Below are 25,017 nucleotides of genomic sequence, written 5' to 3' on the forward strand. Positions count from 1 at the left end.
ATTTACTGACTGAGATTGACAGATAATTACATCACCCCAAACAGCCATGCGAACGCAAAAGCAAAAGCAAACAGCCAGTGCATGAAAAATAATATTTTGACATAGCTGACTGCATTCAACATCTCATATACATCAATTCATGCTGTCAGGGTGGGGATAATTTACTTTTTCTACTCTACGGCAGAAATTGCAGCAACAATATTTAGCATATTCTTAAAGCTTCTCCTGTATATTACTTTTTACTGTTTGATGAAAGAACGTTAACCCAGTTTCTGGCACTTTGGCACCCAAAACCTACCTACACAGACCTCAGGAGAAAAAAAAACATCTAAAAATAACAAATGTTTTTAAGATCTAATATTCTTGAAATGAGTAGAGCTAAGTAAACTACAAATTAATATAAACCTAAATAATAATAATAATAAACAAATATAATATATCCTGCAATGTTATATTAAACTATCTCAAGAAATTAACAGTAATGTGTGTGTGCTCTAACATCAGAGTAAACTGCAACTTCATTACAATACATTCTGTTCAAATGTCAATATACTGTTTGTGTTTTCATATTTCTGTTCATCAATAAAATAAATAAATGAAAAAACACATTTCCACAAATATATTGTCAGAAAACAGACTGAAAATTACATCTTAACTTGGATCTTAAAGCTAAATTTTCATCAAACGACATTGTTACAGATGAAAACGAGACAATACAAACCAGTTCTGAATGACAATAACTATGACAAAAATCAATGTTTCTTTTCGTCAACAAATAAAAATAAGACAAAATGTTTGGGAGTGATGATTTGTGAAGAGATCCAATCAGAACTAATGCTGCATTAATTTCATACTTGGATGTTTGTATTTATGAGTTTGGAAGTCGTAATTATGATGCCATTATGATGCACCATTTCTACATAAAATGTAGCAAGATTTTTAACTCTACTTCAAAAACACTTAAACCATGTTTTGCTTTTTTTATATTCTTTTATAGAACTTCTAAAGGTTAAATCGTAATATATTTTCTATTGCAATTGTACAATACAATGCAAGTTGTAACGTGAGTTTTATTCAAAATGTAAAAATTTCCTTCATTTTAACAAACTTACCATCAATGCAGATGCTGATTCATTGCATCTGACATTTACTCATTGACGTAACAAACTCAGCCTACTGTAGACTTGAATAAGAGTTGAACAGAATATTTTATTTAGTCAACTAAAACTAGATTTGAATAACAGTTGAATAAAATCTTTTATGTAGTCATCTAAAACTAGACTGAAAACTAAAAAATTCTAATGACTAAAATATGACAAACTAAATGGCATTTTATTCAAAAGACTGACTAAAATTGAATACAAATTTGCTGTCATAATGAATACAATTTATATTGTAAATGCATTAAATGTATCTTTTGTGAATTTTACTATTTTGTCCTTGTAATTTTATTATTAATAAAAATGTCATAAATTGATCTGGTAAAATGCCATCCTATCATTTTGTCCACTTAAACCCTGCCCCTTTCTTATAATTAACTTCAAAATAACATTAATATTCACCTAAAAAAAAATAATAAAAAAATGTTTGCATCGCAACTTGAAAGGTGGAATGTGTAATTTCAAATAATGACTATGATAAAACTGATAAACCCATCCAAAACACAAAAATCTATGTAGTCAATGTCAATTTGCAAAATTCTAATCCATGTAGCTACGTTGGTCTGTTCAAATAAACAGATCCATGTTTTGAAAGCACAACAGACTTATAAATGCCAAATCTACATATTAACCTAAGATTAGAGTATTTTTACATTGAAAAAAATGACACTTCCCCTTACAGAAAGTACAGCTTACAAAACTGACTATACATTTATCCATCATTTCTGTTTGTGTCAAATTAAGTGTGTCATCTACTCTGCCTAAACTCTATACGTCCAGTGTTCCTCTAGTGCATGGCATATGCTAATCTAATAACAGCTCTAGAAGCTCTGTTTGCACTTTCATGCACAGTAAAGACAGTGCAACAGTTTGACAACAGGCAGAAAATACAGAGCCTCCACCTCAGGACACAGTCGATGTGTTTGTTTGTGTTTTTGCGTGTGTCTGCGCACTCGCTGGCTTTAATAAACATCGGCGGCGTGAATGTTTCTAAGTCGGGACTCTTTGGCACGGCCCGTAATGGCAGTGGAGCGGCGGCTCTCGCTCTCGCGGCTTGAGAGGCCATTACCCGAGCCAGCGTGCTTTTCCAAGCAGTACGCCACTAGCAGCCATGTTTATTCATGACACAAGCAGCGAGACCTGCAAGGTGACTACCTGTCAGGAGCTGCCAGCTTCACACAGCTCTCTCTCCCTGATTCCATCTGAAAGATGGGAGGAACTGGCTGCCGAGAGAGCGAGAGTGTGTTTGTGTATGTGTAAAGAGAGTGTGATCTGGGGCTAATTCACAGACATTTGGAGAACACACTGTAATAAGCAATACCTATATGGATTTAATGTGTGACATTGACCCACAGAAAAACCAGACAGAGAAGAGACGGACCTGCTACTGTGAATGGCATCCATGTCCATTCTCATAGTTACTAGAACAATAAAATCTGACTTATGATTCGCTGTTACATGAAGTCAATATTAACTTAATAACAATAAAATGTACCGATAATATATATCGGCTGAAATTATTTTGTTGTTTTCTGATGATGAAATAAAAAATTAAGTAAGCACAGGGAAAAATAAATAAAAGTAAAAAAAATATATATATATATAAAAAGTATTGGTTTCATAACGTAACAATAGTGTTCCTGTAGCTCAACTGGTAGAGCACTGCTTAGCAAGCAAGCAAGCGCAAGGTTGGGGGTTTCGATTCCCCGGGAACACATGATATGTAAAAATTGATAGCCTGAATACACTGTAAGTCGCTTTGGATAAAAGCGTCTGCTAAATGCATAAATTTAATTGTAATTTAATTTAATAACGTAAAAAAGAAAATGAACATTATGAACAGAATTATGAACAGAAACATTATGAAGAGGATTACTCTTAATAATAGCATGCATTTCTGAATCATGCACAGTAAGACCCTGCACATGTTTTGGCGAAGTACCGCAAATAGTTGTAAATGCAATATGGCAATCTGCACAACGATTTTTCTGTTAATTACATTAAAGAAGTCACTCTATAGCAGTGATAATAATAACATATCTGATAGATACAAAGCAACCCTTCCACAAGCAAAGGTGCAATATATAAACGTCTAAAACTTTGTTTTTTCATTTTTACACGCAGGTAAGTATCCATGCAGCAGCAGGAGTTACTTTATCTCACAAAACAACAGGCAAAGCATACAAACTGAGCGTTCCTCCAGGTAATAGACTCACAGCCAATACCACGGTCAGAACCGCCTCACTCTGACGATTCCATGCCTTTTTAATCTTATCTTGTTAATATTTTAGAAAAAGCTTACAGGCATATGAATCAATTAATTATCGCTGGTATGCGGCTCATGAATAGTGCACATGGTCTGTGCCAAATACACATGTCAATCATAGCTCAGCAACAGCTGGGTAATTACTGCCGTCCACATCTAAAGACGGCTGCAACGCCACACTCAAAGAGTGTTGTTGCTCCAGGCTCCCAAATTACAGATTACATGGACCTGGATGAACTTAATTTGACTTTGATCTTAATTTTTCTAACGAATGAAAAATAAAACATTAAATTAAAAGTTCTCCAGGCCTCCTTCGTGTTGGATGGGGAGAAATTAATTTTGTGTGTTTCTCAAGACGGCTAAGTGGGAGGGGAAAATCAGTCTAGTGGAACATATAGCCAATAAACAGGCGATTATGACAATATATGGTGTGTGTATATTCTTCAAGCAAAAAGATTATAGTGTTTGTCATGGAAAATGCTAAGCTAAAATGCTAAGTACGCCCAATGATGATAAAGAAACATCTATCAATAATATTATCTTCTCCTGCATAAGAAAAAAACTCCACACAAGATAACACAAATAAAAGTTACACTGATGTTTTGAAATGAATCAGTGAGAAACAGTGTAAATTAATGTAAACTAGCTAAGCCAAGATTCTAAGCTATACAATGCTAAAGGCTAACACTAACAATATTTCCTTTGTCATATGAAAAGATAACCACATTAGATAACAAAAAATTTTATAGACTCAATGATTTGAACCAAATGTATAAAATGGTGTTTCGATACATGTGTGCTAAGCTAAGTGCTAATATAAATATAAAATGATCAAATGATCAAATGGTGTATCTTGTCGTGTATGCCAAGACAAAATGGTAAATGTGCTATAAAATGCTAAATGCTACCCCTATCAAAAATATTTCTTTCCTCATATGAAAACATAACAAAAGATAACCACATATAAGATAACAAAATAGTTTTATACACTCACTGTTTTAAACCAAATTTTTGTGTATTTATGCTAAGCTAAAATGCTAAACGTGCTATACAATGCTAAATGCTACTCCTAACAATATTATTTCCTTATTCATATGAAAAGAAAACCAAATAAAGTTTTACACATTCAATGTTTGGACAAAATTTAAGAGAACCCAGCTGTATCATGTATGCTATGCTAAATGCTAAATATAGCTACTACATGCACCAATCCCAATTACATTTAAGTGTTTAAGTATTTGCACCCTACTTAAAACATCTCAAACCAGTCTAAGCTGGTTTAGCTAGTCAACAACCTAATCTGACAAACTAACAAGTGGCTAAAACCCATATAAAATCATCAAAACAAATGGGTCTGACCAACTGGGAGTCTAACTAACCACCTTTGGCTGGTTTAAGCTGTTTGTTTCAGCACAGCAAAGCATTGCAATTCACCTAAACCACAGTACAGTGAATTCCCAGCCTTCACAAGGCCAAAGGCCACAAAATCAGTTCAGTTACAATCACATATCCAGCATACAAAAACATCTCCTGTTGGGCTAAACATGCACAGGGTTGCTTTGTGTTTACAGCTCCTGCTAGGTTCACTAACAAGAATAAAAAAGCAAGAGATGAAATCCTTGTTGAGTATTTTGTCGTGTTTGTTTGTCCGCAGAAATCTGGCTCAGGAGGGAAGTTTGAGCACAGCGGGTCCTGAGACTCTGCTCGTCCTGATAAGTGTTTCTGTCTCAGATGAGGCGCGTTTCTACCTAACCACACGCTCTCTGTTCCAAATCCCAAATATGCACGGTGGAACCAATTGATTTCTGCTTCACAGAAATCTGAAGGCAAACCAAAAATAAAAAATAAATCTAGAATTTGTGTTACAGCAACAGTGTATTCTGACCAAATTTGCAGAGCGTAACAAAATGATAGGGCAATTTCAAACACGCACTTATATTTTAATGAATGCATCGCTTTATGCAATGCTGTGCTTTGATATTCAGAATTTAAGAAATAAAAAAAGTGAAAATGGCTTATAAATGTAACATAACAACAAGCAAAGTGTGTGTATTAAAATTCAGAAATCTCACACCAGGCCTCCCTTCTTCAAGACTTAAAAGATCCTGTCATCATTAATGTTTGTGTCACTGGACCTTGATATACAGAGTTGCGTATGAAGGGTACAGGTAGGATTAAACCCCTTTTCCTTTTACCACTCAACATCTGCATTAGTGGCCAACCTGTCACCTGGATCCCAAGGAGATAGCGGAGAGCAAGGTAGACAGAGTGCAGACAAGGTCAAGGTTCCTCAGCAAAGTCCTGCTGTTCAAATAAACCGAGCGAAAACAAGCAACATCCATCCACCTCCTGCACCTCCCCTGTACTCCTCTACCACCTTCCTCTCCTCTCTGGGAAATCTATAACATTCATTATTTACACATGCGCAGAGACAAAGAAACAGGTAGATGAAAAAATGATAAGAAAGCAGTTAAATAATTGAATGCTAGGCACCTTTAAAAAAAGAAGAATCTGGGTAAAAAACAAAACAGAAAAGAGTAGGTCTGAAAAAGAGAAGAAAAAAAAACATCAAACAGAAAACCTTGCAACAAAGTAATATATACTGCAAGTTCGCTCATGCAATGTTCAAAACATATCGCTCCGAACTAGTGCACACCTTTTCAACACCACCTGCCCTCAATGTCTTCACTTAAACAAGGTTAATAAAAGAAAAAACAACACACTGGAGCAAGTACACTTATCTCTGAAACTCTGAATACAATTCATGTGATTTCCTGATATAATTCACAGATTATTTCTACTATACACTACATTTTTCTCATGCCTAGTTTATTTAACACAATTCCAAGAGTAAGTGAAGGTGGGTGATTAAAATTAAATAAAATATGCTGCCAATTTTGTCATAATCCTTGGTGCTATGATATACTTCTTATATGACAAAATTGGTCATTTAATAATAAATATACCAGATCAGAATACTGATTTAAATGAATGTCAAACTGAATAGCCTTTCCATTTTCCAAACTGTTAGTCTTTTATAAAAATGTTCATAAATGTTGTGCTTAACCAAAAATCAAGATGCAAACTGAAATCATTTTTCCCCCTCAATATCTATAATCTTTATTGAAAAACAAACAAAATCAGATTTTTTTTATCTTTAGAATCACAAAATCAATTGTTTCAATCTCTTTCAATCAATCTGTTTCTGCAAACAAAATCACTGAAAACAGGCAGCATTGTGTTGGACAATGCAGGTCTTTGAGTCAAAAACGACAAAAACCCCAGCTCTAAAGCATTTTAGCAAACATCCTCTTTTATAAAAACCAGATAACAAACTAATAATCAAAATGGTTAAAAATATTGACTAACTCTACTGTGCCTCTATATTTATCCTGTTTGTTTTCCGTGTGCTATTTTTTAAACAGTTAAGTTATAGTATAAGAATGAGCCTTCCCCTACTTACTGTACACCCACAGTTTCTCATCAACTTGCTCATATACCAATGAATAAAAGCCTTAAATAAAAATGTACTCCCAAACCTGAACTAATGTAATAAATACAGCCATCACAAATCAATATAAATGTACTTAACAACCTGTCTTAAAGTTGCTGACATTTCCAGCTAATGTGATCCATATTCAAGCCCATTAGCACGTTAGGCCAGCACAAGAGTGCGCTGTTAGCACCACGCTGTTATTGCGCAGTGTCCATTTGGCTAATGCTAACGTTGCTACTCAGACAGGGGTTAAGTGACTGAGTCCGGTACACAGCTGGGAGGCTTATAAAGCAGCCTGGGAAATACTCACATGGCCTTCAGCGTGGTTAACAGCTCAGTGCAAAACCAAGCCTAAACAGCACAATCTGTCCAAATGAAGAGCGAGCTTGAATTCTAGACTCCGAACACATTCACACATTCACAGCATTGTTTCTAAAAATTATTCCTCAAAATGTCAACATGAAATTGAATATGCATTTGACTTTCATAAAGTGATGTAGTTATGAGTAAAACAGAACATTTTTGGGAAATAATACTGGACAGCACGTCATTTTAGCAATCAACGTACTGGGCTCTGATTTTATCAATCACTGTTACTGAATATTAAAAATTAATTTCTAAGTGATCATTCGTTGATTCATTCAGCCTTTTTATTGTCCAAAAACAGTCAAGTTTTTGGTGAACAATAAAAAAAGGCTAATTTATTTATTTGTCCTTTATTTGCTTTATCCGTGTGTCATTTCTATTGTCCTACAGACAGGTTTTTGACTGGCGAAGAATAAAAATTGCTAATAAATACAGAAATAAATATCAAGATGTGACCTGAAATCACATTTATTATTTCTTCTCAATAACCATTATTTTTAATTGAAAAACTAACTATTTATTAATTCTATATGATTCAAGATTCTGTTTAATTAATTAGATATATTAACATTATATTTGTTTATTGGTTTGCCCTTATTAATTGTCCAGCAGTAGTTTTGGAGAACAATAAAAATGGCAAAAAAATTAAAAGAGGGGAATAAATAAATATAAATAGTAAATAAACAAAATATTAGCATCCACACACAGCACCATTCACTTTTTCTTTTATATAGATAAATATTGATATAAATAAAAGTACACAGGGTTCATTTTAATTCCATGTTGTTTTCAACTCTCCTTCTCTGGTCCTTTAAATCCCTCAATCTTTAGTGCGTTTGCACTATAAAACACCTCACAAATCGCTCTGGACAGCATCATCACAAAAATACTTCAACTGACCGTGTTATATCCACTTCTAGACACAATAAGCAGGCACTTTTACCTCCCCTCGGTTACAACAGACAGGTCTTCAGTCCCTCTGTCATGTATTTAAGCATGAAATGCAGCCGGAGCTGCGGTGGTGAGGCCGACAGAAAGGCAGCAGCTGAAATGTTTGCATCTCACCTGAAGTATGGAAGTTTCCAGCTGCATAAATAAAATCCCCATGGCAACTAAATGTGGCTGGAGATAAGAGAGAGGAGGAGGATTTATGCCTTTTCTGAGCTGTCATGGCCTACAGATCTTCCTCAGGCAAAGCAGGCCACCTGCCACACATTATATTAACCAGCGCTCCACAGGACTCTCTCTCCCTCTCTCTAATGGATAGCTTCATTTATGCCCCGTACAACAGGAACTTTCTGCCGCTGGTCAGGATTGAAACAAAGCTCTAAAACTCAAAAAAATAAATAAATAAATAAATAAATTATATAGAAATTAGAGTTTCATTTACCACTCACATTTTCCTCAGATAATGCAAAAACTTAGCTATACAATTTCTGAATGAATTTCCTTGTTTTTTTACATGTTGACCAATCTCCTGTAGGATCTACTGCTTAAGACTAGTACCGGTAAAAATGAGTGGCATAAGAATAATACTTCTGCTTATTGAAACTTAACATTTTCAGTTCACAATCAATTACGTGGGGAAAAAACTATACATGTTAATATGAACATGAGCAATATCTAGAATTATCAAAGGATACATAAAAAGTGCACTTAAACTACTCAGAACATCAGGCAACCACTCAAATTTTCCTCACAAAATGCAAAAATGACTTGGTATACAGTTTCTTAAATAATGTCCATGTCTTTTATACATTGATCACCCAAATAAGACAAAACACTTTCCTGTAGTATCTACAGCTTAAGACTAGTACTGGTACAAATGAGTGGTATTTGAATGATACTTCAAATAATGCTTAATGAGACTTAAAAGTTTTAGTTTACAATCAACCAAACAGGAAAAAAACTGTTTACATATTAAGAGGAACACACGCAATATCTAGAATTATCTATGAATACATAAAAGAAAATCACTAAATCTGCTCAGAACATCTGGTAACCACTATAACACTAAGTTTTGCACCAATAATCTCTGAAAAAGTGAATTCCCATTTGAATTTATTTGTTTTTATATATGTTGATGACCCAAATATGACACGACAAACTAATTCAAATACCAAAAAACAGTGCTAAAACTCGCAAAACACCTGGCAACCACTAACACACTCAAGCCTCAAATTCTTTTCAGAAAATGCAAAAACCTACTTAGCTATACAATTTCTAAATGAATTTCCGTATTTGTTTTTATAAGATGATGACCCAAACATGACACAACAAAGTAATTTCCTGCATACAAACAAAGCCTGATTCAGTCTGACCTACTTCATCCATCAAATGTCACTCTGTAAACAGCTATAGCTTTATCAGACCATGATGTATATATACACATTCTCGAGTGTCAGATTTGATGCAACTTTTCTTTCTTTTTTTTCTTTTTTTGATAAACAGCCTCATTTAGCTCACTTAATAGCAAATTCTGTATCACAGCCAGCAAGCCATTAAAAAGCTGTGCATGAGGACTGTTAATGGAGGCTCATTCAGATGCACTAAGTTTAACTGTGTCCTAAAATACAGCTGAAAATGTATTTTTACCTGACCATTTTAGCCGCTATATTGAATCGCTTCAGGTAGGTACTTTCTATTAGTAACTTCATCCTAACTTGGTCAAGTGTAAAATGTTAGTATTCCAATGTCAGCACAAAGCTAATATGTGGCATATGCCACATTACAAAAAAATACACATTATGGGACGGAGAGAGAATGATTATTTGGGAATGTTAAAAAGCATTACTTGAAGAAAAAACTCTGAGCAATTAATTTAATGTCAGATGCGTTAAAACAGCCATCTGTTTATGAATCTCTCATCTCTCACAATTCAAAAAAAGCAGTATACTAGCATACAGATGACCTCAAAACTAACAGACATAGACAGAAATGCGCAAAATTCTGCATTCAATGGGGTTTTAAAGTCAACATGAGTTCAAAAAAAAAAAAAGTATGGCTCCATGAAGAAATTTTAACATCTATTAAACTGTTCTATATTGGGAAAAAAAGAACATTTTCTGTTCTTTAAATGATTTGCCATAATAATTTTTATCAAAATGTAATCATTTTCAAAATGTGAACCAAGACTTCACAGGTGAAGAAAATTATGATAGCCAATAGGTAAATAGCCATTTATTAATGCAGCCTTTCTAAACTCATGTCAGTAGTTAAAACAGTAATTAAACGTAATGGCTGCAGCAGTCATAGAAAATGATACATCTGAAAAAGCAACACTACCATTGAGACATACTGAGAGGCTCTTGAGAGCGATCTTGACCTTCAGCCTCCACGTACTGTACCATTCAACATCTCTGTTTCCTGGTATCATCTACTGCAAAAATAGACTCTTTTCTAGTATAATCATGGCCACTTTTCACAGTCTGATCAATTCCAGATCAACTGGTTTTAATCTAAAATTCATCAAAATGTTCATGTTGACTTTAAGAACACATTATTCTCCAACACAAGGGAATCCCTTCTGGCAATGAAAGAGTTTCTTCAGATGATTAGATGACTTTACAGCTGAGCCAATGCATCTAAATCTTTGGCATTCACACACTTCAACTCTATCTGACGTTTTACCAGAGCTATTCCAATGCTCTGTTCCAACTGTTCAGTCGAATCCAATCTGACTTTGGTCCAATCAGGTGTTGGAGGAGAAACAGGGCTGGATGGAATATATAATGTGCGCATGTATGTACATGTAATGGATGTGCACGACTCAATCGCTGTGTATGTCTTGCTGTTTATGGGGCCAAAGGTCCCAATAAGCCTTGATAGAGGAGAGCTGGTATCTCTGTGAGCGCTGGACTCCGTAACGAGGAGAGACAGGTGTGCGGCAGACCCTTGGCCCCACTGCGGCCCCTCAAAGGCCTCATGCTGGGAAGAGAGGTGGCCGTCCCTTTCCACACAGCCATTTATCTCAATTTCAGTCTGCCCAGCGTTCCCGGATCAAACAGCACTTAAACTAAATAACCCTGCTGGAATTCACCAGCAGACTCATCAACCTGAGATACATAAGCACACCTCACAGTGACCAAACCAGACAGCCACTGCTTCAGTTATACAGTACACCATCACTTGTGACTAAAAAATATCATTAAAAAAATGTTTTGAATATATATGCATATATATATATATATATATATATATATATATATATATATATATATATATATATATATATATATATATATATATCAGGGACACTGAAGACTGAAATAATGGCTGATGTAAATTCAGCTTTCCGTCACAGAAATAAATTACATTTTAAAATATGTTCCAATAGAAAACAGTTATTTTAAATTGTAATAATATTGTACAATATTACTGTTTTTCTGATCAAATATATGCAGCCTTAGTAAGCATAATTGAACTCTAAGGGCCCTATTTTAACGATCTAAACGCAAAGTGTAAAGCGCACGGCGCCGGCGCACTCAGGGCGTCTCCAAATCCACTTTTGCTATTTTAACGACAGAAAAACAGTTAGCGCGCCCGGGTGCATGGTCTAAACGGATTGTCCCTATTCTCTTAATGAGTAATGGGTGTTTTTGGGTGTAACTTGCAATAAACCAATCAGAGTCTCATCTTCCATTCCCTTTAAGAGCCAGTTGCGCTCGTGCCATGACGGATTTGCTATTTACACGGCGGAATTTGGCAAGCTCAAAGACAGAACGCGTCTCAGAGATGAAACAGAGCTGCTCGTGTGCGAGCAAATACATAGCCAAATTCGGATACATGCAATGACTATCCATTATGACACACACATATACATATACATATATATATATATATATATATATATATATATATATATATATACACATAGACGGGGTGACAATTAGCAGGTTAATTAGCCTACAAAAAATCTTATGCATTGCAATACTTTACTTTTTTATATTTGCCATGTTTGCTGCTGTGCGTGCAAATAAGCACGCACTGTGTTTAATAAGCAGCTTGTATGCGCATTGTGGAGCCACCTGTACTAACACGCTCTGTAAATAACAAAGAAAAAAACATTGCGCCAGACTTTAGACCAGGTTTGAGTTGGTCTATGGCGCAGTCTATTTTCAGCTCCTTAAAATAGCATTGCGCCAGCAATGCACCTGAACACACCTCTTTTTTAGACCAGCGCGCCCATGGGTGCAAAACTGTGCGCAAATGCATTTGCTAATTAAACGACTTGGCACTGGACGGGAAAATGCGTACAACGCCGGACTGAAACTAGCAAACACACTTGCACTGTGCCTTGGGTCGCATTGCAACGGGTGTATTACAGGGCCCTAAACTTTTGGGCCCTAAATTTTGAACAGTAGTGTATGTATCAACATCTATTTAGTATTCAGTAACCTGACACGTTTAGATGACAGTTGTAAATATGCCACAGGAAATCAAAACTGTGATCATTTACATATAAAACAATACTCTGAAATGGCAAGCTTGCAAAAAAGAAAAAAAATAGTCCTTAATTCCAAGTCTCCTAAGACAAACTTTAGCTTTGATTGAGGAACAAACCTGTATTTTAGCTAAATGTATTGGTTAGATACAGGTTTGATGTTTGATGTCAAGCCCCATTGGTTCCTGAGTCAAAAAAAAATGATATGCCAGTTTGCAGGAAAATGACATTTGACAGCTGCAGCAAAGAAAACTAAATAACTACATTTGTAAATTGTAAAAAATGTTTCTGTCTGTCTTCACACAAAGCTATCACATGACTACAGAAGACTTGCAATATAGCCAAACATACTATTGACTCTTTTTCTGTCTTTTTTATGACTTTGAGAAAATCTACTTTTATGTTCATATATAATAATAATAAAAAAAAACAGAATATGATTTTGGAACAACATAAAATTTTTAATTTCTTATCTCTTTAATACTAAAGGTCACCGAGGGGGGAAATAGCAGGAAACTACATTTGGACTGTTTCGGGTGCAAGAAACCTTGACTAATACTATAAGTGGCCTTCTCAGGGAAAAAATAAACCACAACAAAAGTAGAATATGGTCCATTTAAATAATTTCCTGGCTTTTGAAGCATGCGCCTCTTTAATGGACAGCGAGGGCATCTAATGCCAGTATGTTGGCATGGTGATGGTGTTGGCATTGTGCTTTTGTTCGCTGGAACGCTTTCAGAGGGGAATAAAAAGGTGAAAATCTGTTTAGTGGCTTTACGCCATACCTAAAGTGTCAAAGCGTGAACAGAATGCCGGTGTGCGAGAAAAGAGACATAAAAATAGAGGAAGCACTTATGACAGAGGAGGCAGATCTGCTGTTATGCGCACTGGCAGGTAGTGTATCAGAAGCCAAGGGTGGTTGTACTAATAGTTCTAAATACACCCCATGATGAGCTATTAGAAGAGGCTTTTTGTGAATGTGATAAATAAATCCTCTTTAGTCAGTGTGACAGTAATCCCAGAGCCCCCGTGCCTCCGTTCCTTACCAATCCATCAAGAGCCGCCTGCATATAATCAGCGCTGCATATTTCTCAAATGCATTTCCGTACACTACAAAGAGATCTCTGGAAACTTCCAGCATGCCTGGTCTCGGAGGAATACGTGAAACTTCACTTCCCACAATGCCTTGTTTCATCTTCAGAGGTTGGAAATCAGCGAGGGGCACAATGAAGGGCACTTCTGGAAAGGGGCAACGTTTATCAGAGCTATAAGCAATACAGCTCGTCTTGCTAAGCCTATAACGTATTGGATTTCTGTTTCTGTGGCATAATTTATTTGAGCTGCCGCGGCTCTGTAGCAATAATACTTGTTTTTGATCAATTAAGAATGTCTTTGTGAGGGCAAAATACTCACTTGGGGTTGCTCACTGAATTAAAGAAACACCAAAGATGTAATCCTACCTCAGATGATTAAAAAAGAAAACACACATGCAAGAGGAAAAATCTAAAAGTGTTCATTGTTCATTTCTAGAAAAAAAGTTGAGAGAAAAGGACTCTATGTTGAGTTTCTGACAAAACCGTTACTGCATAATATTTTTTTTTTTTGTCCTTTGCAAATCCTTGAAAGACTATTCTATCTCAAATGAAGAAAAAAATCTTCAAGAATAATATACATTTTTAGGCTGGTGACTGGGGAAAGAAGTGAGTGGACACCTAACAAAAGCTAACTATGGTAAGTAACCACAGTTTCCGTCAAAAAAGCTACTGTAGCTTCTGTAAAATAATCATAAATAAATCTGGGGTCAACTTTAGGCAGTCTAAGAAGATCCAGAATATTTCACTTGTAAAAATTAAGGTTGCAAAAGGGGGTTTTCGCAGCGGTGCCATAGAAGGACCGTTTTTGGTACCCCCAAAGAACCTTTCAAGTGAACAGTTCTTAAAATAACCATTTTGTGTGTGTGTGTGTGTGTGTGTGTGTGTTAGAGTGGAAAAAAACATTTGAATAATCGGATTAATTTTTTTTCACTATAACAAACCTTTTGTGGAATGGAAAGATGTTAAAGCTTCTTAATTGGAACCATCAATGCCAATAAAGAACCTTTATTTTTAGAGTGTTCTGTTAGTTCATTTCTTTTTTTAGTGACAGTGCTGGTTGATATCAATGCAGCGTTCATGTTGTGTCAGAATTACAAGCTGTTCATTTCTTAGAAATGATTGTTTTCTAATGTGAATAAAGGCTGAAATGGATCCATATTCTTCTTTGTTGATGACGACAGCAAAATCTTGAAAACATTTATCAGTTTATACAAAAATATTAAGCTGCAGAACTGTTCAACTTTGATATTAATAAGTTGGAATGCATGATATTGGATTTTTGCCGATATCCGATATGCCGGTATTTTTCAACTCTATTTGCCGGTATTTTTCAACTATATTTCCCTTTGTTTGGAAACAACGTCAAGTCTCTCCTGTGCAGAAATTATAAGCAAAATATTTTTAATTATGGTTAGTTTTTAACAAGAACTTATTTGTTAGAATTAAATAAACAATAATGAAGGTTTTTTTGAAAATAACTATAAATAAACTATATATCAATCATTGCATTTTCCCCCCAGAAAGATGCAGTGTTAACCCTAACATTTTATTTTAAGATTTAACATTTGTAGATGGTCTAAAGCAAAAGAGTAACAATTCAGAAAATATTTCAGAGCTTATAATTTGTTTTAAAAAATAAAACAAATTACACATTTATGAATAAATCAGTATATATAAAATTGGAGACCTGGGGGAGGATGTCAATGCTGCCACTGCACATGCAATTACTATTTATTATATCATACACCAAACGCCTCATTCTGTACATGCTTTCACAGATTAAATGAAGTGATCCAAAAGAGTGATTCTAATCATCATTCAGACAAAACTTTGCTTCAATAATGAGCCCACCTACTGACATTATCTAATCACTAGCACACCCTGAATACATGTGAGTTAACATTATTTTTTATATTATTTACTTTAAAGCCATTATCGGCCCATTCTGATATCAATCCGATAATATCGTGCATCCCTGAAAATAAGTAATGCTACATAAAAAGCATTTCAGCATAGTTTAATGATTTCTGATTTCTTATCAAAATTCAGCTACACCTTCGCAGAAATTAAATACATTTAAAAATATATTATATCAGAAAAACATTTTAAAATTTTAATATTTCAAGAAAATAAACGCATTTAAAAACTGTTTACTGAACCCAAAATATTTTCATGTTATTGTGTATTTACATTCCATTAATTCTGCATTTCCAAAGTATGTGTTTAACAAAGATGAACTGCTTGTAAAACTGAAATAACTGTATTTTTGACATGACATGAATGCAGCACACCTTTTACAGTAGTAGTTATACCTATACCAGCATTCTGGAAGAAACTAAAGTGACCATGGTTAAAATACACACACAAAAAATCTATGATGGATCAAGGACAGTGTTAATAAAAAACTTTGGGAGGAAGCTATAAATCACTGAATCTGTATCATCTATACTGTACAATACAAATGTTATTTGTCTGTGACAGTGTGTGTGAGGCTGAAGTGCTGTTGAAATGTCTGGTGTATGTGCAGATGATCTGTGAATTCTATTGGCTCCAGCTGGACTGAGAGATGTGGTAGAAGGGATGGATTACCATGGTGATGAGGTATGTTGTTGCCCTCCAAGGTGGAGTGTCTTGGGCCTAGTGGCGGAGCAGGAGCTTGCATTAGCAGACCTTTCCCAGTATGGCTCGCTGTGGAGAAACGTGGAAAAGCTCTTAACGGCCGTAATGATGGAAACATCAGCACCCAGAATGACCCAGAATTCACACAGATTAGGAGTACAACTTCAATGAGGCAAACATTTTGAAGACAATTACATATACCTGATAATCTGAAATATAAGACAGAATAATAGAACGACAGGCAAAACAAAGGATAGAATGATAGATAGTTAGAATGATAGAACAATAGATCGGTAGAATGATAGACAGAATGAAACAATAGAACAATAGATAGAACAACAGACAGAAATATAGAAAGAACAACAGACAGAAGGATAGAAGAACAGATAGAAAGATAGAACGAAAGAACTATAGATAGATCAATGGACAGAACAATAGAATGAACGATAGATAGATAGATAGATAGATAGATAGATAGATAGATAGATAGATAGATAGATAGATAGATAGATAGATAGATAGATAGATAGATAGATAGATAGATAGATAGAACTTTTACAATAATAACTTTTTATGAAAATGACATTTGTTGTAATGTAAAAATAATGGTCTCGGATAATAATGAAAAATGGCATTACATGCAATGTGAAATTAAATTAATCAGAAATCTATTTTCTTTTGATGTTTTCTGCTGTTAGTAACCAGTATGATAAATATTTACACCACAAAGCATATTTTCAATTAATTTTGAAATGCAGATAAAGTTGATAATTGTTGATGATTGGGAAAGCGGTTTGAGTTCTGAATTACACGCTGTAGCTCCGCCTTACTCAATCATTGCCAGACTCTAGAATGTTTACTGACTGATATTAAACATGTATTTTTCAAAACAGTAGTTTAACATTAACAAATATGCCAGGCTCTTGATTTGGACAATGTGATTGGCTCGTCTGGGGCGTGATGCACTACAGATAACGGCTGGCGTTCTAATTGCTCGGCATAAACAGCCTCGTTCACGCATTTATCTGCGGCACTCAAACGCTAAAGAGCTTTTATTTGTTAAGGGCTCTTCATGATCCCTGTTAAACACCGGAGGTTGCTGCAGGATGAATGGGGAGGAATTGAAAGGCGAGGTTTTAACGGTAAAGGATTGATATCAGACGGGGTGAACGCGGCCGCGCTCCTCTCTCTCTATATCTCCTCTAGATTGATGCCTTGCAATTTACAAACTTCTACGGGCCACAATTCATTTGGCACAATAAATTCCCTGCAGGTATGGAGAGTGTCGCCATTCTACCGCCAGCTGAATGAAAACACCTACACACGCAACGCTCCGACACACACACATACTCACCTACAAATAAAGCACAGTGTCTCCACGGCCCAATGTAGGCCCATTTTGATTTTGTTTCATGGCCGTAAAGGCACTGTATATTGCAGACAGCGGCTGAAGATTTGGTCCATTTTTCACAGCCGACTATATTGCCCCTACACTACGCACTCTCTTTAAAAAAAAAGACCTTTTTTCCTCACATGTTGGGAAAACTAATCCCCATCTGGTGCATTGTGCTCTATAAAATGCTCCGACGTGGCCTTTCCGTGATTTCCAGGGAATCGGCGATATGATTGAAAATGTGTCAGTTTTGTAAGCAGGCCTGCTCCGGGTGCATGTACAAAACAGCACCGCTGACCCTGACGCCGTCTCAATCGCGTCAGACTTCCTGTGCACGCTAAATCCTGGCCCTGTGTGACTCCTTGACAATCCAACAAGCTGGAGAAAGATGCTGGATAGGTTCTCCTGCTGTTTTTTGCAAAGTGATTTTTTTTTCCAACAATTTTTTTTATTATTTGTTGATTTCAATGGCATTTTAGAAGGTACCATGTTATGAAAGCCCGTTTCCACCATATATTTAAAAAAATAAGTATTTTTAATCTCATATTTTTGACATTTAGCAGCACAATTTTGAGGTTATATCTTGCAAATCTAAAAAAAAAATTAATTGCAAGATACTGTATGAACTGAAAATTCCAAAATATAAACTTGTACAACTAAAGTCTGAAAAAAGTCACAGCTGCCCGATACAAACTCACAAATAGAAGATTAAAAGTCAGAATTCTACAATATAAAGAACTGAAATAGAAGAAGTTGTTCCTCAACCACATGTGTGCAACGTCATTAACAAGGGCCCTAAATTGTTGAACTAATGTGATTAAAATGACGGAGATTACGAGCTAGTTCATTTCCACAACAATGCATCGTACTATGTTGTTCAATCAGAAAGTGGCAGTATGTCACTGTTACTGTTAACAAAACCTTATTAAAAAAATTTATAATAAAAAAAAATATTTTGTTATAAATAAAATATAAATATTAGATTGAAATTTTTTAATGTTGCCCTGGAAGCTGAATATAAAGTAAGAAAGTAAATAAACTGAAAAACTGACATAAAGTAAGTTTAAATACCAAAGATTTTTTTTTTTTATATATAAATAAATTCATTTACAGATCACAAAAGAAAATAAACTAATTAAATATTTCAAATCAAACCTTAAAAAAAGGAATTTAATTCAAAATAGTAGGATATATACAGTAAATAGTACCGAAATAACACTACCATTAATCCTAATGCGGTTTCTGATTTCCATCAGATGCTAAACCCCTGACGCTCATGCAGGCTGGAGAGAGAGGAGCATTTGCAGGATACCCTCTCCTGCCGGTTTGGCCCAGGCGTTCATAAAGTCAACAGCACAAGCGATGTAATACAGGCCTCAGAGTGCTGAAGATCTGCTCTGTGGGTTTGCAGTAGCATCTGAGGATTATTATCCAACAGGATGGTACCATGTCAGAACAGAGCGGCCCGTGCCAAAGGGCTGGCAGACTGAGAGAGAGCACGACTAGAGCAGAGATGAGAAGCGCTGTTGAGGGAAAGGATATTCTTGTGTCTCTCGTATTCCAGCAGTGTTCACAAAATACACACACACACATTCACAGAAGGCCAGGACAGAGGTACTGCAGACCCGTGCTGCATCACAGAGACCTTCAATCCACACAAAACGAGGAGCGTGTCAATCAAACACGGGAACGCTCCACACACCTGTCATAACCCCGCAAAATAACACCTTATTTTCCCTCAGCTGCGTAAACGGAACAATCCAGAGAGACTAAGAAGAGACAGAAGGCAGAATATGATGAGAAATCAAACCCCAATCCTGGGCGAAAAAATTAAATACAAGGAACTTCATGGAAAGAGCTGAAAATATACCACTGCATGAACTAAAGGTAAGAGCGTTTGTAGTAAAACCACAGCTGCAAAAAGAGTTAAAAACTAAAGCATACATCACTGTCACTTCTTGTCAAATTCTCCTGTGGAGTAGTTTTCACACGCTAATGTTTCCTAACCAACGCTGGTCTGGGATAAGGTTCATGTGGACTCAAGTACAGTTTGCAGTTCGCAATAAAAATCAAAATCGCAGGAGCTTTTTGCTTTTTCAGTTTTTGATTAAAATGTTTTTTTTTTAATTTAGTAAAAAATCATTTATAGAAATTAAAATAAAACTTAACATAAAACTAGAACTACAACTAAAACTAGTTTCCGTCATTAAAATAAAGTTGAAATAAAACAACAACAAGAAAATTGTTAAATGTACTACAATTACTGAATAACTGAAATTTTATTAAGTTTAAGGAATGCAGAAGCTTAAGAAGTTGGAAGTGCTAATAAAAGTGCACATAACAAAATTTAAAATGAAAACTGAACATTAATAAAAACAACAACACCAAGTAAATAAGACTAAAAGATCACTAAGTAGTTGATTGTGGAAGGATGTAGACACACTGATGGTGATACACAGCTCATCACTGGCATCAACACTCATCTCAGAGTACTACGGGCCCCTGGCATGTTTATTAGGCTGTGATATTGACTGCTGGATTGGGCGTAGGGGCCGCCCAGTGTGATTTACGGGGGCTTTTATCGATGTCATCTGCTGGAGTGGGGTGAGTGACATTTACAGGTAAATTCTCCCATGCAAGAGTCCATTACAATAACGCACAAGCCATCCATAGTTCCCCCATGAACATGCTGACCACAACCCAGCTACCATCACAGAGACAATAAATCTAGAGCACAGGGGCCGATGGCTCTGACCGCAGAGTTAACCTGACGCTCATGGAGAAAAGGGCCAGATTAGTCAGTCTGGACAAGATGGACATAAAACTGACACACAAGAATACACAGCAGAAACCATTGAAAAGACAAGCTGTTTGAGAACACAGATATAGCTTAATGCATAACATTAAAAGAAATGTTACAAATAAAATTAACCAAATATCCATACAGCCTACCAATGTTGTTACTGTTAACTAAAAGTCAAATTAAATGTGTAAAAAATTCTTAATTAATATTAGATAAAAAAACTTTTACAACTGAAATAATGTTTAAGTATAACTTAAACTAAATTAAATTACATGCATATAGAAATTTAAGGTATATAGAGGTTTAAAAACCCAAATTCTAATAAAAAGAATTTACATGACAAAATCACTGAAACCTAAACTTAAAAAAAATAATTGAAAATATAAAACAACATACTAAAGTACCATATAAATAATACTACAATGACATTGCAACAAAGCAGCGTGTTGATTTTGTTGAAATGTGGGCTGTATTGCAATATAAAATAAAATGCTATGAATATATATAATAAAAAATATATATATTTTTAAAGATTTCAAAATACATGACAGCAAATAAATGACCATTTTCATTTTTGGTTTGGGAATCTGAATATATTCAGATATGTTTATTTATCGTAAATATATATTTCTATTTTATTCTGTGATATGTATTCATTGGCTGTACAGTAGTACTTGACATCCCGGGATGTAAATCAGAAACTAAAAGGACCAATCTGAAGTTTCTATAGATCCTGTTTGAGCTGTCACATGAAGAAAACCATAACAAACCGACAGGCTACAAGAAGACAAGACACTGTCATCTATTTTTACTAACATATGTGATGAAGAAACTTGTGCGTGTGTTTGAGTTGTGGTGAAGAAGTGTGGGGATACACACCTGACCTGCGTGTATGTGTATGTGTGAGAGAGAAAGAGAAAGACGGCATCACTGTTCAAGTGCTGCTACGCAAATAAATTATTAAGAGCCGTCTGCTGCACCACATCAAACCAGCAGAGAGACTGGGATATTCACTGCGGTACAGGGACAAGACTGCCGTCATATCTGTTGAGCGCACACACATACATTCATGCTCAGAAATACAGGGACAAAGCGGCATTCTGCTTGTTCCAGCTCTTAAAGGAACAGGTCACCCAAAATGAAATCGGTCATTATTTAATGGTCATCATGTAGTTCTAAACTCAGCTGGTTTCATGATACTTTTCAGTTGATTGTGAACAAGATCCATAAAGGAAACCATTAAGTTGCTGCTTACTGAAAATATTGCTAGACAGTCAGGCCACTTTCACTTTACAGAAAAACATTATAATAAAAAAAAATATCTTAGACATTCTTCAACAAATAAGTCTGTCGGGTTTAAAACAGAATTATAGCGAATACATAAATGTATTATTTTGAGTAATAAGAGTTCACTAATAATAAGATAATAAATAAGATCAAATTAACACATTTTTGTTTTTGGAAATGGAATATATTTAAAATATATTTATTACAGATATATATTAGTGCTGTAAAACGATTAATTGTGAGGATTCGCATCAAGTTTTTGTTTACATAATATTTGTGTGTGAACTCTGTAGATGTATTATGTATATATAAATACACACACACACACACACACACACGCTTGTGTATATTTAAGAAAATATGTTATATTTGTATGTTAAATATATTTATATATAATATAAATTATACAAATATAAACATGTAAATACATGTTAGCATTTTCAAAATATATACTGTATGAGTATGTATTTATATATACATAATAAAAATAAACAGTACACACACAAATATTATGTAAATAAAAACTTATTTTGGAAGCGTTTAATCACAATTAATCATTAGACAGCACTATTATATATGTGTGTTTGCTTATATATATATATATATATATATATATATATATATATATATATATATATATATATATATATATATATATATATATATATATATATATATATATATATATATAAATATAAAGCATTACTAAATAATAAAATATTAGTTTAAATCAGAATATATATTTAATTTTTTTTTGAACTTCAAAAAACAACTATTTTCACTATATAACTAACAGTCCTTGCTTTAATACTCACACTGTAATAAAACATCAATGATAGCATTTGCTACAGAATCTACAGCACCACAGGAAAAGAAATGAGCTAAATTGAGAGCTCTGAATTCTGTTTTGAATATGAGAAAAAACTAAAATTATAATACGGTTGTCCTTGCTGGGTGCACATTAATTTACAAACTAAATGACTCTTAGAAGAACAGTTGATGGAATCGTTAAGGAAACAGAACTGTTACAAGGAATCAAATCCTCAAATGAAAATCTCATTGAATTCTCCTTAAAGAGCAGGTCGACAGAATCTGCAGACGTTTTCTGATGCTAATTTTAGGGGGAAACTTTAGTGTGGTCAAACATGTGAAACATAGCTGAAAGTAGCACGAACAAGTACAAATACCCAGCAAGGAAAGGGTGTGAGTGACAGGCGTTCTGATGAGGAAATCAGCGGGTGCAGAGTCTGTGTGGGCCGGCTAATGAGTAACAACCTCCACAGTCTTTCTTCTCTAATTTTATTTCTTGGAAAAATATTTGTATAATAGTCCCATATTTTCCCAGCTAATGCCAAGGATAAGTCATTATGAGCCCATTGATAACTGCGGCTCTATAAGTCTGTGTTCCTCCGTAACCCCGGGCCTCAAAGCTGCGGTCGGCCCCGCGCCAACACTCCGCTAAAGAGCGCTTGAGCTTTCAGCGCGCCGAATCAAATCCCAGCCAGTGTTTCAGTTCACATTAGGTGAATGACACTCACGCATATGCTTTGCTGAAAGTGCCAGAGGAGAAATCTGAATGATTCAGAGCGTGTGTGTGTGTGTGTAGAGAGAGTCTCGCAGCTCATCACAGTGTGGGTGGGTGTGTGCTGTGAACACCGTACCCTCAGCAGGCGTCTAGATTGACTCTCTCCTGTAGGCTATAACGGGTAACATCTCTGATGTCATGAACTTGAGTGAGACACTAATGAAGCCAATTTATTCACAACTACAGCTCTTACTTTATCATCCCACACTTGTTCCTTAAGGCCAACTGCAGTTTCCAGCACGAGCCGAGCTGGGAGGATGGAAACCGCGCTTCACAGGAAGTCCAACTCTATCCATTTGGTGGGACAGAGCATTTAAATAAACAACCTCATCTCTGATGAGAGAGAGTATTTACTGCTGGCAAAACTCAACTCACTTTTCAAATTTAACATCCATATTATGACAATTTACAATTAAGAAATCTGAAAATATTCCTCCATTTGAAAATGTAGCTTATTATTACGGATCATTTTCCCCTTCAGCAAGCTGTTAAACACCGTTACTGAACATTGAGTGTAACCAGGGAAGTTCACTTGATCACCGAAAAGATTCAAAATCAAAATAATGCTTTGTTTAAGAATCGGACATTGCTATTTCTCTAATAAATACTAGAAACAATACTTTTATTCAGCAAGGATGCATTCAAATTGATTCATTAAAAGTGACAGAACTCAAATTGTACAGTGCTGACGTAATATAAAAATACATTAATCTTTAATTCACTGGTTTTTAAACTTTCCATTCATGAAAGAATCCTGGAAAACACACAAAAATATGAAGCTGTTTTCAACATGGATAATAATAAGAGGGAATCAGTATATTAGAATGATTTCTGAAAGATTGTGTGACACTGAAGACGCAGGAATAAATTACATTTTAAAATATAATCAAATAGAAAAGAGTTATTTTATATTTGTAACAATATTTCACAATATTACTGCTTTTACTGTATTTTTGATCAAATAAATGCAGCCTTGCTGAGCAAAAGAGAAAAAAATCTTAACAGCCCCAAACCTTTTAACTCTAAACACAACTTTGGTTTTCACAAAGTAAACAGAGTCTGATTTCACGTCGACTTTAAAGGCGAACTCTGCTTTGCAAATGATGAAAACACTTCACAGGACGGCTTATGCGATCACTTCAGGAAAAAAAATCTACGCATCTCATAGTGAGATTCATTTGTGTTCTTTTTAAGTTCCTTGGGGGTAGGAGAGGGGAACGGGATGTTGTGAAGAGAGAAAGGGGATAAAAGGAAGGAACGAAATGATGGATAGAGCAGAGCGGGTGGCTGTGATTCACTGTTTTGTCACCTGCAGCGGGACTGACCTTCATCTCTCCCCAATCAGCCTATTTACTCAGCATCAACGCCTCTCTTTCACTGGAGTGCCTCAAATTATCAGTGCCATTATTCAAAAGAGACAGCGGTGTGGCGATGCGACCAGACAGCTCTCAAACCCAACTCCATCAGCCGCAGCTAACATAGCAAAAATCACACCCCTCAGGAAG

The 25,017-nt window shown here is 35.3% G+C and overlaps 1 protein-coding gene across 4 annotated transcripts in view; it reads right to left on the reverse strand.

The window, feature by feature from the left end:
• Positions 1 to 25,017, reverse strand: part of LOC127975938 (neuronal PAS domain-containing protein 3-like) — a 281,812-nt gene that overhangs the window by 200,852 nt on the left and 55,943 nt on the right. For 3 of the 4 annotated variants that reach the window (XM_052579992.1, XM_052579991.1, XM_052579993.1), the window contains exon 2: positions 16,415 to 16,513. The exons of the other annotated variant lie outside the window; for it this stretch is intronic. In XM_052579992.1, the coding sequence (XP_052435952.1) occupies positions 16,415 to 16,513 (99 nt within the window). The remainder of the gene's footprint in view (positions 1 to 16,414; positions 16,514 to 25,017) is intronic. 4 annotated transcript variants of the gene reach the window in all.

Source organism: Carassius gibelio, chromosome B17 (assembly GCF_023724105.1).
Source record: "Carassius gibelio isolate Cgi1373 ecotype wild population from Czech Republic chromosome B17, carGib1.2-hapl.c, whole genome shotgun sequence".
NCBI classification, from domain to species: domain Eukaryota; kingdom Metazoa; phylum Chordata; class Actinopteri; order Cypriniformes; family Cyprinidae; genus Carassius; species Carassius gibelio.